Source organism: Fusarium oxysporum, chromosome 8 (genome assembly GCF_000149955.1).
Source record: "Fusarium oxysporum f. sp. lycopersici 4287 chromosome 8, whole genome shotgun sequence".
In the NCBI taxonomy this organism is placed as follows: Eukaryota; Fungi; Ascomycota; class Sordariomycetes; order Hypocreales; family Nectriaceae; genus Fusarium; species Fusarium oxysporum.
Genome location: NC_030993.1, coordinates 1,540,085 through 1,564,577, shown reverse-complemented (window position 1 = coordinate 1,564,577; position 24,493 = coordinate 1,540,085). Strand labels below are relative to the sequence as shown.

The 24,493-nt window shown below is 48.8% G+C and overlaps 10 protein-coding genes across 13 annotated transcripts in view; 6 read left to right on the top strand and 4 right to left on the bottom strand.

The window, feature by feature from the left end:
* Positions 1–1,850: 1,850 nt before the first annotated feature.
* FOXG_03157 (uncharacterized protein) lies at positions 1,851–5,995 on the top strand. 2 transcript variants are annotated; one of them, XM_018380736.1, is made up of 5 exons: positions 1,875–2,151; positions 2,427–2,443; positions 2,496–2,519; positions 2,580–3,168; positions 3,221–5,995. In XM_018380736.1, exons 1-5 carry the CDS (start codon positions 2,139–2,141, stop codon positions 3,844–3,846), a joined length of 1,269 nt encoding a protein of 422 aa, XP_018237068.1. In that variant the 5' UTR covers positions 1,875–2,138; the 3' UTR covers positions 3,847–5,995. The 2 variants fall into 2 exon arrangements, with proteins under 2 accessions (XP_018237067.1, XP_018237068.1); XM_018380735.1 differs by having other exon boundaries at positions 1,851–2,443.
* On the bottom strand, positions 3,285–6,316 carry FOXG_03156 (uncharacterized protein). The gene is made up of 3 exons (XM_018380734.1): positions 5,843–6,316; positions 5,630–5,756; positions 3,285–5,566 (listed from the first exon to the last, which is right to left on the bottom strand). The coding sequence occupies exons 1-3, from the start codon at positions 5,976–5,978 to the stop codon at positions 4,138–4,140; spliced, it is 1,692 nt and encodes a 563-aa protein (XP_018237066.1). The 5' UTR covers positions 5,979–6,316; the 3' UTR covers positions 3,285–4,137.
* FOXG_03155 (exosome complex component RRP40) lies at positions 6,196–9,907 on the top strand. Its single transcript, XM_018380733.1, has 2 exons — positions 6,196–6,527; positions 6,581–9,907. Exons 1-2 carry the CDS (start codon positions 6,330–6,332, stop codon positions 7,118–7,120), a joined length of 738 nt encoding a protein of 245 aa, XP_018237065.1. The 5' UTR covers positions 6,196–6,329; the 3' UTR covers positions 7,121–9,907.
* On the bottom strand, positions 6,761–9,914 carry FOXG_03154 (uncharacterized protein). Its single transcript, XM_018380732.1, has 2 exons — positions 7,858–9,914; positions 6,761–7,809 (listed from the first exon to the last, which is right to left on the bottom strand). Exons 1-2 carry the CDS (start codon positions 9,474–9,476, stop codon positions 7,530–7,532), a joined length of 1,899 nt encoding a protein of 632 aa, XP_018237064.1. The 5' UTR covers positions 9,477–9,914; the 3' UTR covers positions 6,761–7,529.
* Positions 9,915–10,381: 467 nt separating this feature from the next.
* Positions 10,382–10,907, top strand: FOXG_03153 (uncharacterized protein; the record flags this gene model as incomplete). Its single annotated transcript, XM_018380731.1, has 2 exons — positions 10,382–10,505; positions 10,687–10,907. The coding sequence occupies 2 exons, from the start codon at positions 10,382–10,384 to the stop codon at positions 10,905–10,907; spliced, it is 345 nt and encodes a 114-aa protein (XP_018237063.1).
* A 486-nt stretch (positions 10,908–11,393) lies between these two features.
* On the top strand, positions 11,394–14,062 carry FOXG_18491 (uncharacterized protein). Of its 2 annotated transcripts, none has more exons than XM_018398583.1 (2): positions 11,394–11,615; positions 11,749–14,062. In XM_018398583.1, exon 2 carries the CDS (start codon positions 12,757–12,759, stop codon positions 13,093–13,095), a length of 339 nt encoding a protein of 112 aa, XP_018237061.1. In that variant the 5' UTR covers positions 11,394–11,615; positions 11,749–12,756; the 3' UTR covers positions 13,096–14,062. The 2 variants fall into 2 exon arrangements, with proteins under 2 accessions (XP_018237061.1, XP_018237060.1); XM_018398582.1 differs by having other exon boundaries at positions 11,412–11,497; positions 11,554–14,062.
* FOXG_03152 (uncharacterized protein) lies at positions 11,662–11,976 on the bottom strand (the record flags this gene model as incomplete). Its single annotated transcript, XM_018380730.1, has 1 exon — positions 11,662–11,976. One exon carries the CDS (start codon positions 11,974–11,976, stop codon positions 11,662–11,664), a length of 315 nt encoding a protein of 104 aa, XP_018237062.1.
* A 591-nt stretch (positions 14,063–14,653) lies between the features above and the next one.
* FOXG_03151 (DNA (cytosine-5-)-methyltransferase) lies at positions 14,654–16,760 on the bottom strand (the record flags this gene model as incomplete). Its single annotated transcript, XM_018380729.1, has 2 exons — positions 14,654–16,169; positions 16,245–16,760. The coding sequence occupies 2 exons, from the start codon at positions 16,758–16,760 to the stop codon at positions 14,820–14,822; spliced, it is 1,866 nt and encodes a 621-aa protein (XP_018237059.1). The 3' UTR covers positions 14,654–14,819.
* Positions 16,761–18,128: 1,368 nt separating this feature from the next.
* Positions 18,129–19,955, top strand: FOXG_03150 (amidophosphoribosyltransferase). 2 transcript variants are annotated; one of them, XM_018380728.1, is made up of 2 exons: positions 18,135–19,417; positions 19,477–19,927. In XM_018380728.1, exons 1-2 carry the CDS (start codon positions 18,244–18,246, stop codon positions 19,515–19,517), a joined length of 1,215 nt encoding a protein of 404 aa, XP_018237058.1. In that variant the 5' UTR covers positions 18,135–18,243; the 3' UTR covers positions 19,518–19,927. The 2 variants fall into 2 exon arrangements, with proteins under 2 accessions (XP_018237057.1, XP_018237058.1); XM_018380727.1 differs by having other exon boundaries at positions 18,129–19,955.
* A 584-nt stretch (positions 19,956–20,539) lies between these two features.
* Positions 20,540–24,493, top strand: part of FOXG_03149 (uncharacterized protein) — a gene marked incomplete at both ends in the record, with an annotated part of 6,493 nt that continues 2,539 nt past the window's right edge. The window contains 2 exons of the mRNA XM_018380726.1: positions 20,540–20,892; positions 20,944–24,289. Of these exons, the coding sequence (XP_018237056.1) occupies positions 20,540–20,892; positions 20,944–24,289 (3,699 nt within the window). The remainder of the gene's footprint in view (positions 20,893–20,943; positions 24,290–24,493) is intronic.

Genomic DNA, 24,493 nt, shown 5'->3' with positions numbered 1-24,493 from the left:
CACCACGAGCACGTCCAACACGGGCTTTGACACATTTGCGACAAATGCAACAAGATGGTTGATCAAATCAGCGATTTGTTTTCAATATTGAATTCTCCAATATTAACACTGAAAGAACTTATGAACGCCTCTAGTAAGGGTAAAGCTCTCAAGTTTGCGCCATTCGCCAGATAATCGTGCTAGACGTTGCCAATCTCAGACGATCAGATATTTGAGTCTACTTGGTTGCCAAGCCGCGATGAGAAAATGATTTTTGATCAAAACGTGACGACGAGGCCCCTGAGCTTCCCTGAACCATCTATTCTAGCTCCATCTCGTAACACTATAATGTCTCCTCACTGCTTCTGCCAATTGTCCTGGAGGTTGACATTTGGAACACATCTTATGGCCCCTAGAAACCGATCAGCTTATTAGTGTCTCAATGCATCTGACATAGATCAATGTAATAGAGAACATACCAAAATTCTGGAGGATCAACAATATTAGGTGTACATGGCCTTTGTGATCTTTCGTATTTTGGGCACCACTTTCGAACAATCCAAGCATGATGTTGGCACCGAAACTCGACCTTGCATTGGCGGTTAGCAAGAGGCTTCACTACAAGGAGGGAGCTCATACAAAGAAATAGTCACACATTCTCGACGAGTAGATAATTTTGACAAAGAAAGAGATCAGGACTCAACGGCGATCGTCCCCCTTTTGCAGGATCACTTCCATATTACATGTCTGACCTCTCATTTTCATTTGATCACATTGTTGTGAAATATGCTAAAGGTTCATGGTGAGAGGTGACCGATGGGGAATCTTACCGAAGAATCGGACTCCAAGGTCTCATAATTGTTGTATATTGCTTCTTTTGAGAACGCCATCGTAAGGAAGCGATGCAACCTGCAATGCAGCAGGGAGCCGAAGGACAGATCGGGAAACGGGTGTTTGAGAATTGAGAGAGAAGATTGTGCATAATAGTTCAAGTTGTCTCTTTTGTCATCTCTTCTCCCGTGGGGAGAGGGAACTGTTGGGTCTGTATGGTCACACAAGCCAGGCGGTTAAGGCACATAATAATGACCAGGAAAGACTTTCATCATGCCGTTAGCCTAGACTTTTGCTTTGAATTTACTACAAAGGTTGAGAATAGTACGTGATGCTCAGAGTTCTGTTCGTAATAGTCTATCGTTGGTTCTCGGTCCTTATAGAATAGGTATTGTCTCTTCTCTCAACAGTTGAACTACCCCCTGTTCCTCTTCTGTTTCAGACTATTTCGCCCTGCTAGGATCGCTTACTCTCTCAGCTCAAAATCGAACATGGGTTCTGAGAAACTAAGTCGTATTTAGCAGGTCTTCTAACCTGTTTGTTAGAAGTTCTGAGAAAAAGATATGTATCAAATCAGTGACCATAACATCATGTCGATGAATCATCCCTGTAGGATCTCGATGTTTACGACATATTGAAGACATCTCCAATAGATCGATCGGTTTTAGATCCAATTTCTCCTTCTTTATATGAAACATATGAATCGGTGGCGGTCCAGCTGCTCGGGTTCGGCCTTGCAGGAATGACTCGCAGGCGTTTGTTTTTCTTTTTTTTTTTAGAGCGAGGGAGCAGAAGACGAAGTGTAGGACCTCATCAACGGGAATGTTACAGGAGTGGGCAAGAGTGTAAAAGGCAGCATGTACTTAATAAAGGACTTGGGAATATGATATCTCCTAAAAAACGATTATCTGTGTAATTATTGTTGAATTGGCATGCACCTCCCCTTCAATTAAATGCAGAGGTACCTACTCTTAGGTATCAGGTGGCTATCAGCCTCCTGTGGCTTTGCCTGTTGCATCTCTCGTGGCGTCAAGTCACAGGGGGCAACCATCATGGGATCTGATCCCTGGAATTGCATATGATGATATCCTCATCATTCACGTTGGGATCATCAACTTTCGATCACGGGCTTATCTTATCATCGCTGATCACGGTCAGTTTCAGTTCCACCAGATACAGCGCCATAGGGGACCGCCGTATCGTTAGGCCAGTCGCTGGCAGAGTCCACTAGAGTTGGAATTGTCTGGCAGACCAGAGCCAAACCCAAAGTCAAAGTCAAAGTCAAAGTCAAAGTCCACGCCAAACAAGCAGAGTAGATCCAGAGGGGGATGGCCTCTTTAAGTAAGCCCCATCCCCACAAGGTTCGCATTTCCGGTGCATTACGCGGGCTATTTCTATATATATTCTCTGGCGTCTAGCTTTGGCGATATTGCAACCAGCACTCATTCACTCACTGCAGTCTCATTACGGAAGTCTGTCGTAAGATTAGATACCGTCACAGTTACGCTCAAGCGAGCTCGCTATATACTCACATAGTCGTAACTTAAGCATTGCGAATCATTGACAGAGGGATATCCTGACAATCTTTGCTAACATGGGCTTTCTCAAACCTGAAGTTGGCAAGGCTCGGAAGGTAAGGATTTATCTCAATCTTCAACTTGAACTCAAGTTAACTCGTAATCCAGCCAAAATTCGACCTTCATCTCAAGGTACATCCCTCAATCTACATCCAGCCACTCTATGAGGAAACCTTGACTTATACTTCCTAGATTTACGACCTTAACAACGTGCCGCTCGTTTCTGGTCAGGCTTTTGTCAAATGGCACCTCTCTCACTCAATGACCGCGGAGCATCGCGGGCGCACGCAGAAATGCCCAATCGCCAACCACAGAGTCGAATGGGGCTTTGTCACCGCGGTACCCTCTATCCGCATATCGATAGACCGCAATAACAACCTTACCGAATGTCCCATGGAGTTTGAGGTCATACAGGAATTTGGCTTGACTGAGAAGGTCACCCTTGGCATTGTTCGCCTCAACCTGAGCGAGTACGTGGAAGAGAGCGAGGCCTTCGTCAAGGATGTCGCATCGCCTGGTCGCATGCGTAGCAACAGTATGGGTGTCAGCCCGACGAGGGGTGGTACATCACGGCCGCGCCGTGATTCAGATGTTGTCGAGGATGGCATCGTGAGAAGATATCTCATGCAGGATAGCAAAGTCAACAGTACGCTGAAGATCAGTATCCTCATGATCCAGGTCGACGGCGAACGGAGTTACGTAGCTCCTCCTCTGAAAACGGCTCCTGTCTTTGGAGGCATTGGAGGCATCATGAGCGAGGCAATAGAGGACGACGTTGGGCGTAAGTTGAATGGATTCGTTCCATATCATTCCCTGCCGCTGACAATTTATAGCAATAGCTGCCGCGGTCCCCAACTTGTCTAAGCCTCGCGACGCCGCTGAGCTCCAAGACCTGTACCGAAGCGTTCTCGCTGCTTCGTGGAGTCGGCAACCAAATGAGCACTCTGCAGAAGAAGTCATTGAGGACATTTTCAACGGAGGTAACGGCTGGAAAACCAAACCTCATAATGCTTCGCCTGTCACTGATGGAGAAGACGACGACGACGATATGGGTCCACGTGATGCCATCCGAGCCCGCGATACTCGCCGTATAACTCACAACCTCCTTCACCCTCATCACCATCATCACCACCACTCAAACAGAACTGCCTCACCTTCGCACAATCACCAGAATAACGGCCCAGCTGGCTCCTCACATCGCCGCACACCAAGCAACTCGAGTGATAAGAGCTTCTCGACAGTTACAGTTACTCCGTCGAACCGACGCAAAGGCGTACGCATCCATGAGCACCACCTCGACCACGCGCGTAGTATGGCGAGCATGACGTCTACTATGACACTTGATAGCGACCCAATGCGCGAAGTGAGTTATAAGGGAACTCGCGAGGTCAGAGAGGATGATATGCGAAACGACCTCATTGCTTGGCGATTACCAGGTGATGGGAACCAGGTAATGTGAAGGGCATAATTTAGAAGTCGAAACTGAGCATGTTCACGGCCCCGAAGAGGCGGCTCGAGTATTTAATTGCTTAATAATGTTTCCTGAATGGCTTCCACCGAATTGATTCGACATGCTTCTTTAAATGTTGAAAGTCTTTATTCAATTCATCCCTGACAACCCTCTATTGTGTCCTCTAGAATCTACCAATAAACCCGTGCTTTTTGCATACCAACCCCCCTTATAAACCTACTCATAAAATCATTGCGGCTTTTCAATCAAAGTTCCTGCTTGAGTCCAGCATTTCCGGACTTAGATGTTTCCTCGCACACCACCCTTGCCGCCAACTTCTCGGGCTGTGACGGTAACGCCTAGATCGGCTAGAACGTTGATCGTGACTTCGACCTTGCCACCAGCCTTGACGCCCTTGATGGCGGCTTCGGCAAGAGGGTTGCCGATCTTCCAGATCTTCTCCCGAGTCTCCTCTTCCTCTTCATCAGAATCATCAAAATCGGAGTCGTCCTCATCCTTATCTCCATTCTCCTCCTTAGCCTTAGGCTCAGGCTTGGTGACCTTGATGTGAGTGTTACCCTCAACAATCTTAATAAGAACATCGCCACCTTCCTTAGGAGCAGGAATATGGATAGTGCGACGGGCAGGGGCGGCGGTCTCAGGGGCGATGATGGGGGTGAAGACATCCTCGCCGTCAGCACCCACGGTGATCACACCAATAGAGTTGGAGATGTGTTTGACGGTGGTGACAGCAGGGTGAGTGGACTGCTCGATATCGGCGGCCTCGTACTCCTGGATCAAAGAGGCCTGGAGTGCAGCGCCACGGGCAAGGAGCTCAGAAGGGTTGATGGCGGACACGCTCGTGGCGGGAGCCTGAATCTCGGTAGTCTCAGGGAAGATACCACGGAGGTTGTTAGCGATACGAGGGGTGTGGGCAGTACCTCCTGACAGAATAACCTCGTCAATGTCAAGAACATCGAGGCCGGCCTTCTTGACAACACCCTCGATGAGTCGGTTGAAGCCCTCGAAAACCTTGCGGGCAACCATCTCGTATCGTATCCTGTTGATAGTAACAGAGAAATCGAAACCATCCGCCAAGCTCTCGACGCTGAACTGAGCGTTGCTTCCCAGACTCAGAGCTCGCTTGGTAGCCTCAGACTCGAGTCGAAGCTTAGCAAGACTGCGAGTGTTGTTTCGGGGGTCGATGTTGTGCTTCTTTTGGAACTCCTTAGCAAAGTGGTCCATAAGGGCATTATCCAAATGAACACCAGCAAATTCGTAATCGTGAGCAGTGGCGAGGATAGTGTAAAGACCACCTCGCGAAGCGATAACAGCAACATCCGAGCGAGTGCCACCAAGGTCAGCGACAACAATAATCTTATCCTCGATCTTGGCCTCAGGACGGGCATCGTAAGCCAGAACAGCGGCGACAGGGTCAGAAATAAGCTGAAGGATCTCGATGTCGGCATCGTTGGCGGCCTTGATTAGAGCCTCTCGCTGCTTCTCGGTGAAGTTTGTGGGGACGGTAACAACGGCGGATGTGACCTTCTTACCCAGGTAGTCGGAAGCAGAACCCACAAGCCGTCGCAGGTATCGAGTAGTGGCCTCTGAAACAGAAACTGTCGAAGTCTCTTCCTCGTTCTTGTCCTTGATGGAGAAAGCAACGGTACCGGAAACATCCTTGGGGTGGGCGGAGGCGTGAGAGTGGGTAGGGTCGATGGACTTGAATCTGAAGGCATCTTGTCAGTGTCCTTGGTTCCAGAATTGGGGCTGTGGCGGGAAGTTCGCGTACTCTTGGCCGAGGAAGTCTCGGAAGTTGGCGATGGTGTTATCGGGGTTGCGAACGAGGAAGTTCTTGGCCTGTCCACCGTAGTACTCATCGCCGTCAACGTAAGACAGAACGGTGGGAATTTGTCGGTCTATCAAGCAGCTAATGTTAGCAAGTGACCTAGTGACAGTATCACGGGGCACAGTTTCATGAAAATCAAGTCGATCTAGAACATACCTCCATCCTCGTTGGCAATAACCTCGGCCTTGTCGTCAACAGTATAGGCAATGGAACTGTTGGAGTTACCAAAGGTAATACCAATGGCAACTCGATCGCCAGGCTCAGGGCCCTTGGCTCCAGCGTTGTCACTCATTAGGTCGGTCGGAAGAGAGTTTTGTGAATTCGTATAGAAAGAAAGAGAAAGTCAAGACTCTGTGCCTCTGTTGAGTTGAAGCGAAGAGGTTCCAAGGTGTCAAGATTTTGGAGGGCGAGTTGGTGATGGATGTTAGTGGGGTTTACTTTCTTTTCCCTCAGAGATTGGAAAAAAAAACTGCCCGCTAATCGCATCGCCCACATTTTTCTTGATCGGCCACTGGTACGTACTCACGTTATCGTTATCAGTTCCCCACATGCCGCCTTTGCTCTTGGTTTTGAAGTTGTCGCATCGGGATTGCAGCTTTTAACTGTTACATTTCGAAGCATTAAGCTCGTCAAGTTTCCCATCATGGCATCTGATGCGGTGTTTGTACTGCCAGGTGATATCATTGATCCGTCTCTTATTCCTTCACATCCTAAGAAGCCTCTGCGGCTCGGTCCTGGCCTACGACATGTGCCTCCCAACGACATCGTTCCCACACTCGCTGGCCAACTTGTAACTGATCGACAAAAGAATGCAATTCGTGTAGAGAATGCTCGAGGAAAGGTACGCTTCTGAATTAGCTCCGGGCCGTAGACCGTCGACTCATCGATTGACAGTATACCCCTCGCGTCGGTGAGCTCGTCATCGGGACCGTCCAGCGCAGCGCCGCCGACTTATTCTATGTTACTCTCTCCGATTATACCGCGCCTGCTCTTCTACCACAACTTTCTTTCGAAGGCGCCACAAAGAAGACCCGTCCTCAACTTACCGCGGGTGCACTTGTGTACGCACGGATTGCTCTCGCCAACCGCCACATGGACCCAGAGATTGAATGCGTATCTTCTTCAACAGGAAAATCCGAGGGTCTAGGCCCTTTAACAGGCGGAATGCTCTACACCGTGTCACTTGGAATGGCTCGACGTCTGATGATGCCCAAGAGTGTGCAAGAAGGCCGGGTTGTGGTGCTGGAAGAGCTCGGTAACGCGGGTCTTCAATTTGAGACAGCCACAGGACGCAATGGCAAGTTCTGGGTTGATAGTGAGAATGTGAAAACGGTCATTGCTGTTGGGAGGGCAGTACTAGAGACTGATGAGAAGAGATTGGATGTGGGAGAACAGAAGAAGCTTGTCAGGAAAATCATCAAAGACCTAAGCTAAAGGGGGCGAGCATGTGGCAGAAACCATGATGCTCAATAGCACTCTTTGTATTGGAATAGTTCGGTTGTACACTGTCGAATTAATAGATACCCAAGAACGAACACGCCTGGCTCGTCCGTTGTCAGATGAATGTGTCTTTTCCCATGACCTAACGCCCAAATAGTCCTAAATGTCCTAACGTTGATTTTTGTGCTGAATCCTTGACTTCTAATACCCAGATATGCCAACTTTGAACGAGTGTAAGAATCAAATCGCTGTAAATGAGAAAGGAAAGTAAACAAAGAGCCCAGCAAAGCGCTAAGGCTTGTCAGTCAGTGGCCGATTCAGGTGGTACATAGTACAGTGCAAGATGCAGCGGGAGTATCCCTATCTACAGCAGCAAATAAGATGATGTCGCAGGCAGATGCCCTTATGTGCCGCCCATCTCCTGGTCGACTTCCACAGGTTCTGGGAGGTGTCTCTGATCCATGTTGTGAATCTTTGTCATATGTCGTTTCCAGTTATCCTTGCGAGGAAATCCCTTTCCCCCTTGCCTTGAGTAGTCACAGCCTTGCACGGCGCAATGGAACTTCTTCTTTCTCTCATGTCGATCATTGACATGCCGCTGCAGATGGGTTTTGGTCCCGAATCCCTTGCCACAGTTCGGGTAAGGGCATTTGTGATCTTTCGTATGATATCGTTGATGATGCCTGTCGGGTTAATGAGCGACTTCGATCAGCCAGCGACGATAAACTTACTTGAGCTTGTGTGGCTGGTCGAACACCTGGTTACAGCCAGGCTCATCACATGCGTGTGAACCATTGCTCGGTGACGGATTGCTTACAGCGTTTCCTGGTGACACGCTATGTCGGTAGTCGGAAGATGTACCAGAGTGAGGTGAAGGGGTATCAAGCTGTGTTGCAGGTGTACTGAGCGATGACGGGTTGGTGAATGCCGGTCCAGGCAGGGGGGTAGACGCATCGGAGGGATAGCTTGGGTGTCGAACACTACTGTCGGGGAGAGGACTCAAGTGGTTGGTCGTTGGAATCTCAGACATAGAGATATCCTGATTGTCATCGATCTCCTCCGTTTTAAACGCTATTTGACTCTGGGTCGGTGTAGGAGAGTGAACTATGGGTACAGGCTGAGGATGAGGATCACTAGGAGGTAGTGTTAATGGCGAGGGTGAGTCCACAGGTCCTTCATGCGTGGCAGGCCCTGCTGAGGGGGGCGGCTGGTTGGGTGAGGATTGCGATACATATAATTGGTAGTCGTTCCTGTGCCATACTTCGGTTTCTGTCGATGCAGGCATGATATCCATGGGGTTCACGGTACCAGGAGCTGGGTGGCTAGGAGGGGATTGGGACGCGTTGAAGTTGAAGGTGGTCGGTGGGGAATCTGGGGGACTTTGCACAGCCCCCTTTGGCAGGGTAGATGGCAAAGCAATCGGGGAGCCCAAGGCTTGGGTAGATGAAGGTACCGGCAAAGAATCGGTAGCCGGAGCAGTCATGTCAGTAGGAGACTCGGTCGGTCTTCCTGCTGTAGTAATCCGTTGAAGACTTCCATCCTGTGCTCTTGGCACGCCTTCGAAGTATTCAGCCAGGGATTGCGATGTTGGTGAGTTAAGAGACTGATCGCGCGTGCTCTTGCGACTAAACATCTGTTTTAAATTATATCTCAAGGAGCTCCCACGCGACCATGAGCGTTCAGGTTGAGGTCGAGGTTCCTCAGTCGAAAACATGCCAAATGCCTCCGAAGGGACTGATGGGCTATAGTAGTCCGCACTGGTCCCATTAAGAACAGCACGGGGTGCATCACCAATAGACTGCGGCATGTACTCTTCATGATGATTCTCGTCAGAGCCGAACGGCGCTGAGCGCGGTATTGAGTCGTTGGCAGTTGGCTGAGCATTTCCAAAGCCGTAAGAAGGTAAATTAGTGTCGATTCGGGGAACATAGTCTGGTTGACCTTGTCCATTGGTTTGCTGCAAAAAGCCATCGTGGGCTGTCCAATCCAAGTCTTTGACAGATCCATCAACTCCTCCACGCGTATTTTCCCCTGAAGGTTTGAAAGAGTCTTGTGAGGACAGGCGGCGTTGATTATCGTCTATCCCCGGGGCTCCAGTTGCTGGAACCTCGCCAGTCTCCGGGTCGTTCGTGTCGGGGGGGCCATGAAGAGATGTTTGTTTTCGGCGTCTGATGCGGCGGATGATAAAGGGATACGAGCAAAGAACAACAAGCGCAATGCCCACGATAACACCGACAACAACACCCGCAATTCCTCCATCGCTAAGCTGGCGTTTCAACACGACGCCTCTGGTTTCGAGATTGCCCATTGCATGGCTCTTCCTCCCACTTAGACATCGCAGAGTATCCATCGAATTGGACCACACCGGGTTCGAGGAATAAGTGGCGAATGCGGAGGTAGCCAGCAGCAGCCGGCGAGAGCTGATGGTAGCTGAGAATTGGGACAGCTAATCGAGTGGTGATTCTTCTTGTCGTATTGCTGGGTTAGGTTACTGGGGCGGGGTGGCCGGTATAACACTGGATGCTTGGGTCTTGGGAGGCCGCCGTCGCAGTCGCGCGAGACACAGCGAGCCTCGTGGAAGGCTTGTGCTTTGTTAAAAGGGTCCAGTCGATGAATCGGAAGATATGGTGGGGATTAAGGGATGATCACTTTAGCTGTTGGATAGTTAGTGTACTCATGATCGATCGTTGTGAGAGACAGATTCATGCATGAGTGAGATGCAATGACATGGCGGGATTCCGGGGGTAGTCGTCAGCGGGCAAGCGCAAAGCAACGGCCCTCTGAAGCACCTTCTGACAATTGGTTTTTATCGCGCCTTTTCAGGGCTCCAACGTCTTCAACTGCCCAGGCCCCCAGGGAGCAAGAAAACTTCTGACGTTGGACGAAGATGTCAAAAATATATAATCTAGAATCCACAAAATCTACACCAAATTATGCCTAATTCTTTTTGTCACTAGAATAGAGGTCCTCAGTTTTCTTGCCTCCCCTTGCCAGATTAAAGTGGCTCAACGGGGCGAGATTTCATTGGACAGGGCGTTATTTAGGCCCCGCTTCCCGTCCGAAGCTCCGTCAGTCTAAGCCACACTCATCTCGAGTTAGTGTCAACTCACCCCTGGCGTCATCAGGGTCACTCAGTTTCAACTCAATTTGATCACTCGACTTCAACAGTGCTGTCTATAATTTTCAGCTCATCTATCTCACTTACTACGTCAAGACCTTTTCTCTCAGTCTGTCTCATCTTGTTTCCTTTTGAAGATGAGCAGCTTTAGCAACAATCACATCGTCACATCGGGAGACGATGTCACTGTTCCCTGTTTTCATTCGACCGCGGGTTTCGTCAAGCAGCTGGTCTCAAGCTACTGGCCCCATAATGCCGATGGTAATTTGCAGCAAAATTCTATAAATAAATTCATTCGTGATTATCAAAAGAGCAAAGATTACTCAAAGAACCGTCAAATTGGCTGCATAATTTCCTCTTTGCTCAAGCCTCGTGAAGCGCTACGACTCTCAACCAGCTTACATTACCTAAGCCGCTCCAGTTACTGGCCATGGCAATGCAGCATTAGATCTGATAGCACTGTATTTGCAAGATGTTCTTATTCGCTGGCCCTACAAGCCAAGGCTCAGCCCGATCCTCTCCAGTGTTCGTGAGCGAGTGCGAGTAAGGCAAGGCTCGAGAATTGGCGCCATTTCGGATCAGTCTGATGGCACTGATCGTGCGAGATTATTGTCATTCCGTTACTCTCGCTCTTTGATAAAATGTAATTATTATCCATCGTAAGGGATAGGATACATGACTGGGGTTGAAAATTTATCAAGTCATATGGAATCGAGCAAATGTAAAAAGTAATAAATAGTTAAAGGCCTGAGTAAGTACTCAGACTAGTCAGATCAATCACACGAAGAGTGGACCGGCCTCTGATAAAAAGGATGGATGTCTTGTCAATCCTCAGACCCTGCATTGTTCTACATACCTAGATACTCCATTGGACCCTTATTCTTGGCTTCTCTTCCATGGGAATATCCTGAGCCGATCCTGGTTTATTCAAGTCAGCACTATCATTCGTTGCGCTGTACATCCCCGTCCATTTCGCGTCGTCTTACAAACAGTGAAAATAGACAAGAAGATTTGTTCCAATTTCTAAATCAAACATTCATGCTTCACGAAATCCCGAGGTTGTTGCCAAGCCATGTCCCCACCACAACACCGACCCCAGTGTGGCTCGATTGCCTCCAAGACACTAGTCCATCGGGGTACTGTGACCTTGTTTTGACTTCATCTCTTGACGAAGTCAGTAGGTAGCAATAATTGTCGACAACTTCTCTTTCATTCAACCTTCTCTAGAAAATAGCGTACAAGCTTCGATACAAGTACCACTCCAGTTTTGGTGCAACCAAGCTTCCTTTAATTAACAACAAGACAACAGACCCAATTTGACCTATCAACCAACTGAACTTCAAGTGCTCAAACAGCTACAAACACCATCAGGTATGCTTCTCCTCATCATATCAAATTCCTCTTGAAGACTTCACAGTCAGACCACGAATAAGCGATCGTTCGCAACTGCATCCTCCCAGACCTTTGAAGTGTAATCAGTCGGTACCCGCTTACCCTGACGTAGGCGAAAAGTCATTGCAGGGTGCATCAGGACAATTTCCGCTTGTCTGGCTCTGGTTATTGCCACGTTGAGGCGTTGTGCCTCGTCCATGAAGCCGGGCTTCGTGGTTCTCACCATATCGAGGAAAACCACATCTGCCTGATTACCTTGAGCCTTGTCTACCGTCAAGACTTCTGTCCTCTCCTGCCACTCAATTGGCCAGCCTTTAACCACATATGCATACTGACGCATGGAGACACTATATGGTGTCTGGATCATCACACGTCCGGGCTGCTGACTGTCCGTAATGGTTCGAAATGACGGGTCCTGCAAAAGCTTTTTAACTTCAGCCAACACCCAACGATGATTCACAGGGTTCCAGAAACTGTGACAATGGCTTTCCTCTTTGCTCGCCGAAAGGGCAATAATAGCCCGGTTCGCGTTCAGTCTTCGTCCACTACCGAAGGCCTCAAGGTGCCGTCTTAGGTAGCTAACGGTTTCCGGGAACTGCATCGATGATGGGTAATCAGAAGACATCTTTCCGCCATAGAAGAGATCCGACGGCAGCTTGTGCAAGTTGCCATGCGCTCGCTTGTTGATCAACAATGAACTATTGATCGCCCCCAGTCTATTGGCCCTTGCCATGAGACTAAGACGCAGCTGCTCAGAATACGGATTTACCTCAAGGCCTTTCTTCAGGGCATCCCGTGCATCACCACTCTTCACGAAGGGGCGGGTCTGATTGACATCACCCGTAAAAATCCAAGCAAAGGGTTCGAAGAATGCAATCGGAATCAGTGTTGTCAACTCCCTTGCATGTGGCGCTTCATCCACGAAGATAATATCCGGCTTAAAGAGTTTCGAGAAGCCGCCATATGCGGCCACAGGCGTTGTCGCTATGAAGTCCGCTTGCTTCAAAACCGCGGTGTATAGTTTCGTGACTTCATTTCTCAGACATTTCCATTCGTCGTGGTCCAAGGCGTCATTAGCCTCCATTCTGGAGAGTACTTTCTTGAGCGCTACAAACCCACCATGTTTGTGCTTTTCATAGTAGTCCCAAGCAGCTTCATCCAGCGTTGGCGCCTTGTTGGGGTTTCTTCCGGCGTTCAAAGTCTTCTCGATGCTGGCAGTTGTCAGAAACTTTCTCGTGAAGTCCGTTTGTTGGTCACAGTCTTGCGCCTGGTTTTTGCCCAGTCTCTCGCTGTTCTTCATTTCGTAAGGCCAACCGTGCATTCGAATGATGCGAAGATGAAGACCACACTCCTTTGCCAAGTTCCAGTAGCGGTCCGCAGCATCATCAACGGTTTTGTTGAGGTCAACAAGAAACAGGATAGGGTTATACCGCTTTTTGGCACCTGGGCGACGTACTGACTGTATCAAAGCAGAAACGACCATATTCCACTCTGTCTTGCCCGCACCGGGACATCCATTAACAAAGTAGAGACCATTCGGTATGGCCTTTAGGCCATCAAAGGCGGCCATGTGATCCTTATTGAAGGATCGGAATCTTCGCAGAAGACTATAGCGAACCCTATAATCCCGGTGACGTGGATTGCGAAGGTGAGGGAAGATGCTATGCAGATTGACAATTGTCTTTTTTGATCCTTCAAAGTTTAGGATCATCTCAAAAGCAGCCTTGCATTTTTGACTGATTTGCCGGCTTTCAAGCTGGCAATCGCCTGTCAGGCGATGCATCGCGGCAAGTTCGGCCTCATAGGTGTTAGAAAACGTGTCCCATGTAATGAAGATATTTTTCTGGGATGTTTGGTCCAAGGTTAGGCTTTCAAAATCATCGAGTGTAGAGGCTGTCTCCATGTGGTTCATCAACTCGAGAATCTCTTGATCGCCTTCCTCATTCTTCACCGCACGTGGAACCTGGACGTTGAAGGCCGCACATTTCACGATCTCTGGGCCGACGGTGCTCTCCATATCCTCGTACGGGTTTTTCACGCGAGTTGCTGACAAATTGACAAGAGAATAAGTCCTGTTCGAAAGCTTTATTCTTTCTTCAAACTCGATGCGGAAGTTGTCGGTGAGAGCGGGAAAGATGAGGTCTTCAGATTGTTTAGGGACCGGGACAAGGAGGAGCCAGGTCGTCGTAAAAGGATTTGCCAAGCAATCAATTTGCGCTATAGGCCAGGCTTTGAAAGAGGTCCGAAGATCATTGAACCGTTTCAAAATCGTCTCCTCGTTGCGCTGTTCGATTATAGTACCATTCTCGTGTCTGTTCACATACTCGCTTACAGACAGGGCGTACAATGGTTCCAGTGGCTTCTAAGAGTACAATGTCAGTGACATAATTCGCGTGGTTAGATGATCAAAACTCACATTTCCGGACGTATGAACACTTCGTCCTACAGGGGCCGACATGATAGGAGCAGATGGCGCCATATCAGAAGAATAGCAACAAGACGTAACAGCAGTAGAAATTGAGTGACCTAGTAAAGCGCGAACTGCCGTCGGAACAAGATGTCTTAGATGCCTAGCCTCTAGGTGGTCCAAAGTAGTATTGACTTAAAGACTCGTCAAAGCATCGAGAGAAGAAGATGATGATGGAAGAAGATGATGATGGAAGAAGCAAGGGTGGAAGCGGGAGCTAGGAGAAGATACATATAGCCAACCTAAGGCAGAAGCATGCAAGGAAGGATGAAGGAAGGAGGAGAAGCGTTTGCACTCGCCGTTTGTTATTATAAGAAGGTGCCCATCTGGGGCTGCCGGCAGGCACCCGACGCGCTGTGAATCACTGCCCGCCAGCTGTGAATCACTGTCAAAAGTTGAGGGGGGGGTTTTCGTGAGCAAAAAAAGAGAGGGCAGTGGCAGCAGGTGCTAGTTCAAGATCGGCTCTCTCTTACAAAGGATATCTCAGACCCCAGGGCGGGTGTGCCAGGTAAGGTACTAATGTAAAGTAATCAAACACTGGTATTCGTGACGGCTACCTTAAGTATCTAAAGCTCGATCAGAACAGTTATCTACCACATCGTGACCTTTCCAGGGAGAAAAACTGTCGTCTAGTTTCCAGGTTGCTACAATACTAAACCAGTAACCACTGATCTCGTTCTCCGTACCATTTTGTCTTGACCAAACCTGCCCAGGAGCTAGGTCAAGTCAATCACCATGTCCTCGACTGCCCAAGGGTCTCTGCCGCGTCGATGTTGTTGTATATCGAAAGTCTCAACAATATTTCCGTCCATCATATCCGGAAAGTGGCGTGGCCTATCCTCAGAATCATCTGTAAGATTGGGTGGTGTATCGGAATCATCCTCAATGAGAATGGCGTCCTGGTTGTTGGTGAATGGTTTCATGCGGTCTTCGTTTAAGAGCCATTGTTCTAAGTGCTTGTAGAGAACACGAACTGTGTTTGGGGGAAACGCATTTCCGATTTGCCGTTTGATGGATGTTTTAGTACCGAGGAACTGATGTGACTTGGGGAATCCTTGCAAGCTTGCATACTCTCTCAGAGTGAGCTTTCGTGAGCCGTCAGGGTAGTAAAAGTAACCTCCGCCAGTGGTGATAGTCCCTGCCAGGCGTTCCGGGTCATATGGCGCTCGTAGTGGATCGAAATAATGGACATTATCAAGGTCATGAAGATCGTCTCCTGCGCGGATGTCCCTTAGCGCCTTTCCGATGCTGTTGTAGGGCAATAGTCCGTTGCCACCCTCCTGACTGTGTGTAGCCTGGGGGAAGGTTGGAATTCTCTCGCCAGGTGCAGCGGCAATGATGATTAGGCGTCTCCGATCTTGAGCAGCTCCCCACGTGCAAAGCCTTATGACTCTCCAGCGTATGGAGTAGCCATGCTGTGTGAAGTCCCCAAGGAAGCCATTAAAGTACTCCTCGTGCCGGTCATGCGTAAGCCCGAATGTCTGTTCCACGGTGATGATACGGGGACGCAACTTCTTGAGTAGTTGATTGCAGCCATACAATGCGAAAATATTCGCATCATCATGTTCTGATGCGTGCGTGTGTGCTGGCGAAAAGAATTGACATGGCGGAGAAAAGTGTAGAACATCAACTCGCATATGACTCGTCTGCGCGCTGGATAGAAATTGGTCAAGGGACATCTTGTATAGTTCGGTTCCAGGGAAGTTTGCTTGGTAGGTATCCCAAACCTCCGGTGCTTTGTCCAACGCATATCGAACTCTGAAGCCAGCCATGAGGGCTCCTCGCGACACTCCGCCAGCACCGGAACAAGAGTCAAATATCGTGTACTGCTGACCGTGGCTTCGATCTCCTTCGTTGGACCGCTCTGACTCCAGGTCAATATGGTGACCGCCTGAAAAGGGGTTCCATGAGCCTCCTTTGGCGGTAGTTCCTCGCCATCTGTTGCGGAGTATCTCGTTGGAAATTCTATATTCTCTCCGTGAGACTTCGCTGGAGTCAACGCGAACAAGAGATTCTTCAACCTGCTTCCTACGGCTCCCTTGTCCAGCGTAACAAACCTCCAGCTTCTAGCGGCAGGTCAAGTGTGTGGACTGCACATTCGGTCGGCCCCTTTCTGCGGGATGTTGTGGATTGAAGACAACCCGGTTGAAATTGGGGTATTTCGCGTTAGTGATGAGCAGTGGGTGCACTTGAACCACTTGTGATGGACTGATGTCTGTGACCTCTTCGTTGTTCGTGTCACTATCTCTGCATATCAGCATGCAGACTTCGTTTGGCTTCTTTGGAAGCTTTGCTAAAGCCGAGCGATTTCTCAAGAAGGGTGTGCCACGGATTTTGATCGCGTCTGTAGACCGGCATCGAACCAGAATTTTGACCAGAATAAACTCAACAAGATATTTCCCAGAAAAGAATTGGCGTACTCCGAGAAAGGAACCTGCTTGTATAGTCGTATTCAGTAGCCTCATTGCCTTGAGCTCAAGTTCGCCCTGTTCGAGAAGACGGGCTGAGGTGTTTGAGTGACTGCTGGTGTCCTCATCTCCAATTGTGCAAGATGAGAGACGCCTTCGACGCTCAAAAGTCCCACTAGATTCTTCAGAAAGAAATAAAACGTCATCGGTCTCTGATTGTGCCTCAAGGTCGATTCTTTCGATAGGCATGGTCGAGAACCGGACCTGAGCCTAGCGATCAAAAGAAATATCTACGTCGCTGTGTTAGTTTACTTTGAATCGCAATACAGGAAAGAAAAGATTATGATTGCATACCCCGAGCAAACGAGGCAATTGTTGCCTTTGGCCGATGAATAGAGAGTGGAAAAGTGATGATTGGTTGCAGGAGAGAAAGCGAGAGAAGTGGTTTATTGTGTCATAAGCGGTTAGGTCCTTGAGTTTAGGTGAATTCCCTGGTATCTAGGGCAACATATATCTTTCTCTTTGAATATTTGGTCCGCGCAACATGACCTATTGGTCGTTTGTCTCGTCAAAGCTCTTATTCGTCGTGAAACCTTGCTGCAAGTACTATCAACCAACTGAGGATTTTATTGAAACAATATTTATGTTCTTGTGGCTTGTATCGTATTCTCGTGAAACTTGTGTTACAGCTCTATTACAAGACTTGGTATATATGCTTCCGTTGGCATCATTGCATCGTTGTCGCAGGCGCCATTTCTTACTTGCGCTTGTTCGTGCATAGGAAACCCATCCGCTCTATCTTTCCATTATGGTACACCGAGAGATAGCTCACCAACGGTTTATAGAATCAATGGGTCTTTTGGCTCGGTTGAAGCTCCTCAATCCATGTTCCAGTCCATCAGTGTTCACTATTTGGACAGTGTACATCACATATAAACCGCACGAGATCTGTTATCAGTGTTACTCAATCTGAGAACTTGCATACTACATCTATATTGGTTATTGAACGAGGCTAACTGGCCTCACTAGCTCTAGTGTATGTTCAATAGCTTCCAAGGATATATCCGGTGTCTAATGGGTTCGTGTTGCAAAGACATTGTAAGGCAGTGGAAGGCATAATGTAATGAATGAGTTCAGCAACATTCAGCTCGAGCTCCAAAAACATGGCTAGCTTCATGAATGTCTCCGGAGACTTTTTCGCTGGGCCCTTTGCTGAGCTCTATTGGGGATATCATCCACTCAGCTGTTTGATATTGGAACACTTTTGAAGCAACTCATTTACCAAAGCTGAAGGGTGACTGAGTCCTGATTTGGTATGATGAAAGTCGGGGTAGCAATTATCAGTGATACCCCAGAGAAAAAAGAAAACGGAGCTGTACAAGCCGAAGCAACTTTTGAAGAACATAATAATCATGTATTGTGTTCTGATGCTCCTTGATGTTGCTATTTCAAGGGCGGGTGGCACAGGGTAAGTAGGTACCTTAGGTAACGTACGAGTAGTCAAACCGTAAAGCCACTCTGACCAATTTCGGTTAGGTAGTTCAGTGGATCCCGGCAGAGTGACGATTTGCAAGTGTGGAGGTAGACCCCAGCGATCCTTGTGTCGACTGTTGAGGTCATTGATGCGATCAACTATAAGTAATCGCAAAACTGATCAAACACTTACCATGACCAGAACAAAAATGAGTATGCTGTTGATATAAAACATCAAGAGATTGCCTGCTCTTGTGGAATGAAAAGCTATTTGCTACTTGCCGTCAAGTTTTGGACACCACTGCACCCCTGTCCGAGCCTATCTACATCATCTCCAATCTTTTGTCACTTCCATACTTTCACACCTTCTGCGCAAGTCGAGATGGCTGCTCGAACTTTACGGAAACGTAAGGTTGCTAGTCGAGAGGAGGCGTCTGTGAAGAAAAGGAAGACCGGGAGGAAGGCCAAGGACCAGGTGGAAAATGAGTATTTGGATGACCTTCCGCACAATCTGGGACCTGTTCGTGCTCCCCGGAAGGATATCGAAACGATTCCCACACCCCCGGAAGATTTGAAAGAAACGCAGGACTTGAAGAAAAGTGCCAAAGTCGAAGAGGTCTCACCTGTGGCCAAATCGGGGATGAAAGCTGCGAACCAAGGTTCGGCCCAGGTCATGGAGTTGGCAACCCGAAGGTCCCTTCGCCCAAGGAAATCAGCTGCAAAATCTTCATACTTCGAATCTGATGACGAGACAATAACTAAACTTCAAGTCAAGCCTTCGTCCGTAAGGAAGGAGGTCAAGGATGAGGATCTCCAGGTGGCAATAGAAGCACCAGTTTGGAAAACGGTCAAAAAGACCAAGGATAACCCGTATGGACTTACTCCTGGCATGACGCCCTTTCCAGAGTGGAGCGCCCCATCGGCAGAAGAGTGTGAAGAGGTTTATCGCCGACTGGCGAAAGTACATGGAGAAGCCAAAGCCCCCGAGAAGATACCAGCGCCATCTTTGGAAGTGTCGGGTTGCGGAGAGGTACCATCTGTTCTCGATGCCTTGATTCGTACCCGCTTAAGTGCGAACACTTCCAACCGCAACTCAAGTGCAGCATTCAGGGGGCTGGTGGCCACATTCGGCACTGTCGACAAAGGTATTGGGAAAGGCAGCGTTGACTGGAACAAGGTCAGAGTTGCTCCTTTGCCTACCATCGTTGAATCGATCAAGACAGGTGGCTTGGCTCAGGTCAAGGGTAAAGACATCAAGGCAATCCTGGAATTAGTTCATGAAGAGAACACAAAACGACGAGAGGCTTTTATGCAAGAGAAGAAAGGGGGGAACTTATCTGGTATCACCGGAGCGGACAACAAAACTCAAGGTCAAAAAGATCTTGAAATCTTGAAGACAGAACAAGACATTCTTTCACTAGACCATATACATGGTATGGCTCCTGATGAAGCCATGCAGACACTCACTAAATTCCCTGGTATTGGCGTCAAGACAGCATCTTGCGTTATTCTCTTCTGTCTCCAACAACCTAGCTTCGCAGTTGACACCCATGTTCACCGTATCAGTGGATGGTTGAAATGGATACCCCCCAAAGCCACTCGGGATCAAACATTTAGTCACCTGGAGGTGCGCATCCCCAATCATCTGAAGTATGGATTGCACAAACTGTTCGTCCAACACGGACGAAGTTGTATCCGCTGTAGAGCAAACACAAGCGAGGGGAGCAAAGAATGGAGTAAATCAAAATGTCCTCTTGATGGACTGATGGAGCGAACAGGGAAGAGACAGTATGGAGGGAAAGCAGGATTGAAGAAGCAGCTGAAGGAAGAGGACAGTGATTAAGTGCCTGTAGTTAGATAATTGTGGGTTATTTTCGTTAATAAGTTGCACCTCTTCAGCATTTCGTGCAACTATCTTTCTTACACATGCATTATCATGCGCGTGTCTTATCACAAGCCACTTCAGCAACCATTTCACCCAAATTAGACATCAGTGGCTAAAGGTACCTTGCGAGCCAGAGACGAACGGCCCCCGCTGTTTCTCATTTAACCCCCTGCAGAAAACGCGGCAACTCAAGCGCGTCAAAGCCCAGCCAGTTTCTGACCTAGCGTTACAACTATTTTCCTGATCTTCTACTTTCATATTGCTCCATACCTAGGCTCGTTGCCTTGCTGGAATACAAGCTTCGCCAGGACATCAAGGGACTCTACACATTTTCTGCGACTCAACCTTTCATTCGCATCACTGTTTTGTTCCCTAGGGTTGTCCCGCAAACGATCAGACATTCACGGAACGGGTTGTTTAATTTCGAAGCCAGAGTGCCCCAGCAACGGTCCCTCAACTGAACTTCGAATTTTCGACCACCACCTCCCTAACAACCCTCGACTCTTTGCGACAAGTTTGAAGATATCCTTCACTTCGTCGAATGCGATCCTCGCTAGACTTGACGATAAATTCTCCAACCTCATGAAAACCCGACCTCCCACAGTACCCCCGAACCCTTTGTTTTAGCCACGATCCCAAGAGATGCGCCAACGTACCGGCGAACCCTACAATGGATCTTCATGAGCAACTCAGCCAATGGTACGAGAAGATTCAATGCTTCGACGAGGAATGTCATCTCCTGTGTCCACGCATCAACGACGAGGATAATGAAAACTACAAACTCGTCGACGACCCCGACTCATCGATTACGCAAGAAGAAAAGAATAGTCGAATTAAGGCAGGAAAGGAGCGACTCGAAGTCACATACTGGAATTGCCTGATTTTTGGCTTCGATCAATCAAGCCAAGGGAAATGGGGAGAGCAGCTTAGCGAGAGGCTTAACGGTTGCTTAAAGCATTGCGCTGATTGTGTCTATAATTGGCATATGCAACGCAGAGAACTCTTGCAGCAATTCCAAGAACGGTGGAAATGAAGAAGTTGTAGTCGATATCCCGGTCGATGCTGGGAGCAGAGAGATGTTGAACGAATCGATCTGAGCCTGCGATGGGCCAAGGGGTTTATTGAGAAGATCATTTCAGCAGGCTCTACTTTCAAGAAATCCCAGCTCGGTGAGCATCTACCCGAGGTCCATATCTCTATATACGAGGCACTATGCTGCATGCCGTATATGGAGGATGCGGATCGAAGGATGACCTTTCAGTATGTTTTCCAGCGACTTCAAGGGAAAAGTGGCCTCAAACTTGGGACCAAGGAGCCTTTGCCTGGAATGACCTACTTTATCTTTGACCTCAAAAATCAGGATCGCCGAAAATGGGCAACAGATAACTATCGAAACCTTGACAGCAATAGTATGACATTGGAACAGTTCGACTGGGCTGTCAGCAGCGGTCTGACAAGGGCCATTGAGGACATTTCTAAAAAAGAGCCTCAAGCTGTGGACTCGTGGCCTGAAATGGAGCAGTTCTGGGAAGGATTCAATGAGATTTTAAGGACCTTGACTGCGGACGTCATTTTGCAGCGGTTACGGAATCTCGAACTGAACGGCACAATCAGTCACATCTACGACCTTCTGTTCCGCCATATCCAGTTCTGCCCTGCCGAGAGTATCTTGGTGATGACCATCACAATCCTCACAAACTTCCTAAAGAAGGCACCCAGGGCTTTTTGGGATGTTATCGGCGATGCCCGGCCAAATGTTATCGCTGACTTAATCTTTGCGAGTCCCGGATACAAGAATCTCCTTCGTCAATCTCTAGAAGATTGCTGGACTGGCTACGATGGTAGCGTTTCCCGTGGTCCCTTTCCTACGTCTTGGGTTGATCCATGGCTCCAGTCAGTCGGCCGCGATCGCAGATATAACGCCTGCGAGATCTTGATGCACACTCTCTTCGAATCACTTGCGAAAGACGAGACTATCGGGGAACCGGGCCGTGCGGCGTGTATTCGAGCTGGATTTGACGCTTTACAGCTTACCATATCAACCTTTGTCGACCCAGAGACGAAGATTGGTGCGGGAACCACTCATCTCTACGCATGCTGTGCGTTCAACCTCGTTATGAAGTACAAGGACATCATTCTCCGGAACTTACGTGCCCCTGGCCAGGAAAAGGAAGGCTGGGTGACCTTTCAAGTAGCAAATGCAGCTAAAAAGGCCATGCAAGCTGCCATGAAACTTGATATGAAAGTCTTTGCGGAGGAGTATATAGCTTGCCTGGAGGGCAGCCAGCTGCAATCCGCCGTCACCAGGGACTCGAAGGCTTTCTGGCAAGGTATTATTGAGATGTTCGATTTGTCAACCGAGCAGGTCGACCTTGCGAGAGATATTGTCTTGTCGTTAGAGCCCTTGATTGGTGTGGAGCAGATCAGGGCCTTGAAGAGCGACGATAAACTGAGCGATTCGAGCAAGAACTTCAACAAGTCTCTTGCTGCAACGGTGGATATTCTTGGGAATCTTCTTGGTCGAATGTCCGAACTAGACGCTGCCACAGACCTGAATACCTTCTTTGACGACCGCCTGGCTTTCCAAGGTACTATTACACTCTCCACCCATGGAGAGGCAGGACTTGCTGAAGCAGCTGCCGAGTTGCTGAAGAGCTGGACCGGAGAGATTTCCCAGAGCGGCGCCTTCGAGCAAATGTCACAGCTGCACCCTGAGCAGACCCTCTCCTCCATAGTATGGGCCCTAGAGCGAGTTTTGAAACCTCCAAACCCCTGGGGCCCTATCAGGCCAATGCTAAATATGAGTCGAGATATCCTCCGTGGTTTGACTGACCCCATGTCTGGAGTCTTGCGAGTCAAGACCCTTGAGCCTATGTCGGCTGCGAAGGTCTTGCGTTGGTGGAGCGAACAGTGGCGTTTTGTCTCTACTGCGTGCAGAAACATTGAGGGATGGTCTCGATACATTCAGAACGCCGTCATGACAGAATTCTGCCGAGAAATCATGGAACTCGCTGAAGCCCTCGTCGCTGAGGATGGTCTCATCACTTCGGCGATTTCCAAGGCTTTGAACAAAAGTGAGAAGGATACTATGTCGCAAATTCTTATCCCTGCAAAGCAACACTTTGGTGGAATGGAGAACATGATTCGTCTGAAGGACAAGTGGCTCGTTGATGTCACAGTCAGAGTCTTGTGCAAGATTCTGACCCGACTTCGAGAAAACAACCATGAGATCAACCCTGCCTCCCGCAAGCTTATCACTGATGCCTGCCTACCTACAAATGTCCCGGGCAAGTTTGTCAGGTCAACCAACATGACTGACCAGCAGCGAGCAGAACTTCTTCAAGCCCTTGGACAAACAGATGATGAAATTCAAATCTACCAGCTCGGTGTTGCGCAGACACCATTAGCACAGAGACCCAAAGATGGTATCAAGAAACAAAGCAAACTTGACGCTTGGTCCAGGTCTGGCACATCATCCAGCAGTACAGCTACGGTAGCACCATCAAGATCTAATCGTGAGGACGTGCTCGATCTCAGCAGATCTATAGACAGCCCCATCCTTAGGCAGCTGGAGGCTAAGAAAGCCAAGGATCAGGCAAAGGCCAAATCAAAGGCTCAAGCTATGATCAAGCCCAGAACCCAGATTGCCCCTGATAAGAAGGAGATCGCGGCGATCAAGGAGGCCAGACAAAAGGCCAAGCTTGAAAAAGAGAAGCGTGATGCTGCGGTCATTGCGAACGCCAAAGCTCTTAGGGGAGAAACTGTCCCTGGTGAGGGTTCCGGCTTGCATAGTCTTGGCCTCATCGGCAAGGATCACGGCCGAAGCGAGATAATGGTTAACAGTTCCGAAGAAGAATCTGATGAAGAGGAAGAAGATGTATCAGATGCCGATAACGAACTGGCTGCCCTTAGCACGGGAGGCCAGACAGCTTTGGAAGAAGCTAACAAGCGGCGCATGGCAAAGGCTTTGCAAGACAAAATGCGTAGACCAGTGAAGAAGGTTAGACAGCAGCGCTCAGTCAAGGATAGGAGAGCCAGAGTCATCCCTCCTATGGACAGATTACACAACACAATCCTAGCTTGGGATATTTTCCATGGTGGTAACGATCCTCCCAATGGCCCAGCAGCTTCAGAAGTTGCCACCAAGTATTCCGAACCCAGAACGTACCAGGATACCTTTTTCCCCTTGCTTGCCTCAGAAGCTTGGCGCTCCTTTGTCACAGCTAAGGATGAGCTCACGTCTCAGCCATTCGGGATGAAGATTGCAAGTCGTGCGAGCGTCGATAGCTACCTGGAGGCGACCTTCACGATGCCAGTGGTCCAAAGCAGAGAGCGCGGTGTCTCTGAAGGCGACATTCTTCTCGTCTCAGAATCGGAACAACCTTTGATCGACCAGACAGCTCGACATTGTTTGGCTAGGGTTCACCGCATCACCTACAAAAAGGAGCCTGATCGAGATCACATATCGTGTGGCTTCCCGGAACAATCTCATGACACAGGTGATGACCCCGAATGTTTTGGGTCTTCTGGATAAAAGATTCCCCAATTTGACCACCATTCGATCGCGGAATTTCTCGCGCTGGGAGATTTTCGCTTTATTATCTTTTAATGGTCGGAAACCCTG

Excerpts from the sequence above, each read along its gene's own strand:
- FOXG_03157 (XM_018380735.1), top strand. The coding sequence starts at position 2,405 with ATGGGCTTTCTCAAACCTGAAGTTGGCAAGGCTCGGAAG. Across the intron at positions 2,520-2,579 it reads AATTCGACCTTCATCTCAAG|ATTTACGACCTTAACAACGT; the intron begins GTACATCCCTCA and ends TATACTTCCTAG. Across the intron at positions 3,169-3,220 it reads AATAGAGGACGACGTTGGGC|CAATAGCTGCCGCGGTCCCC; the intron begins GTAAGTTGAATG and ends GACAATTTATAG.
- FOXG_03156 (XM_018380734.1), bottom strand. The coding sequence starts at position 5,978 with ATGAGTGACAACGCTGGAGCCAAGGGCCCTGAGCCTGGCGATCGAGTT. Across the intron at positions 5,757-5,842 it reads TATTGCCAACGAGGATGGAG|ACCGACAAATTCCCACCGTT; the intron begins GTATGTTCTAGA and ends GCTGCTTGATAG. Across the intron at positions 5,567-5,629 it reads CGAGACTTCCTCGGCCAAGA|ATTCAAGTCCATCGACCCTA; the intron begins GTACGCGAACTT and ends AGATGCCTTCAG.
- FOXG_03155 (XM_018380733.1), top strand. The coding sequence starts at position 6,330 with ATGGCATCTGATGCGGTGTTTGTACTGCCAGGTGATATCATTGATCCG. Across the intron at positions 6,528-6,580 it reads TAGAGAATGCTCGAGGAAAG|TATACCCCTCGCGTCGGTGA; the intron begins GTACGCTTCTGA and ends ATCGATTGACAG.
- FOXG_03154 (XM_018380732.1), bottom strand. The coding sequence starts at position 9,476 with ATGGATACTCTGCGATGTCTAAGTGGGAGGAAGAGCCATGCAATGGGC. Across the intron at positions 7,810-7,857 it reads GACCAGCCACACAAGCTCAA|GCATCATCAACGATATCATA; the intron begins GTAAGTTTATCG and ends TTAACCCGACAG.
- FOXG_18491 (XM_018398583.1), top strand. The coding sequence starts at position 12,757 with ATGTTTGTGCTTTTCATAGTAGTCCCAAGCAGCTTCATCCAGCGTTGG.
- FOXG_03150 (XM_018380727.1), top strand. The coding sequence starts at position 18,244 with ATGAAAAGCTATTTGCTACTTGCCGTCAAGTTTTGGACACCACTGCAC.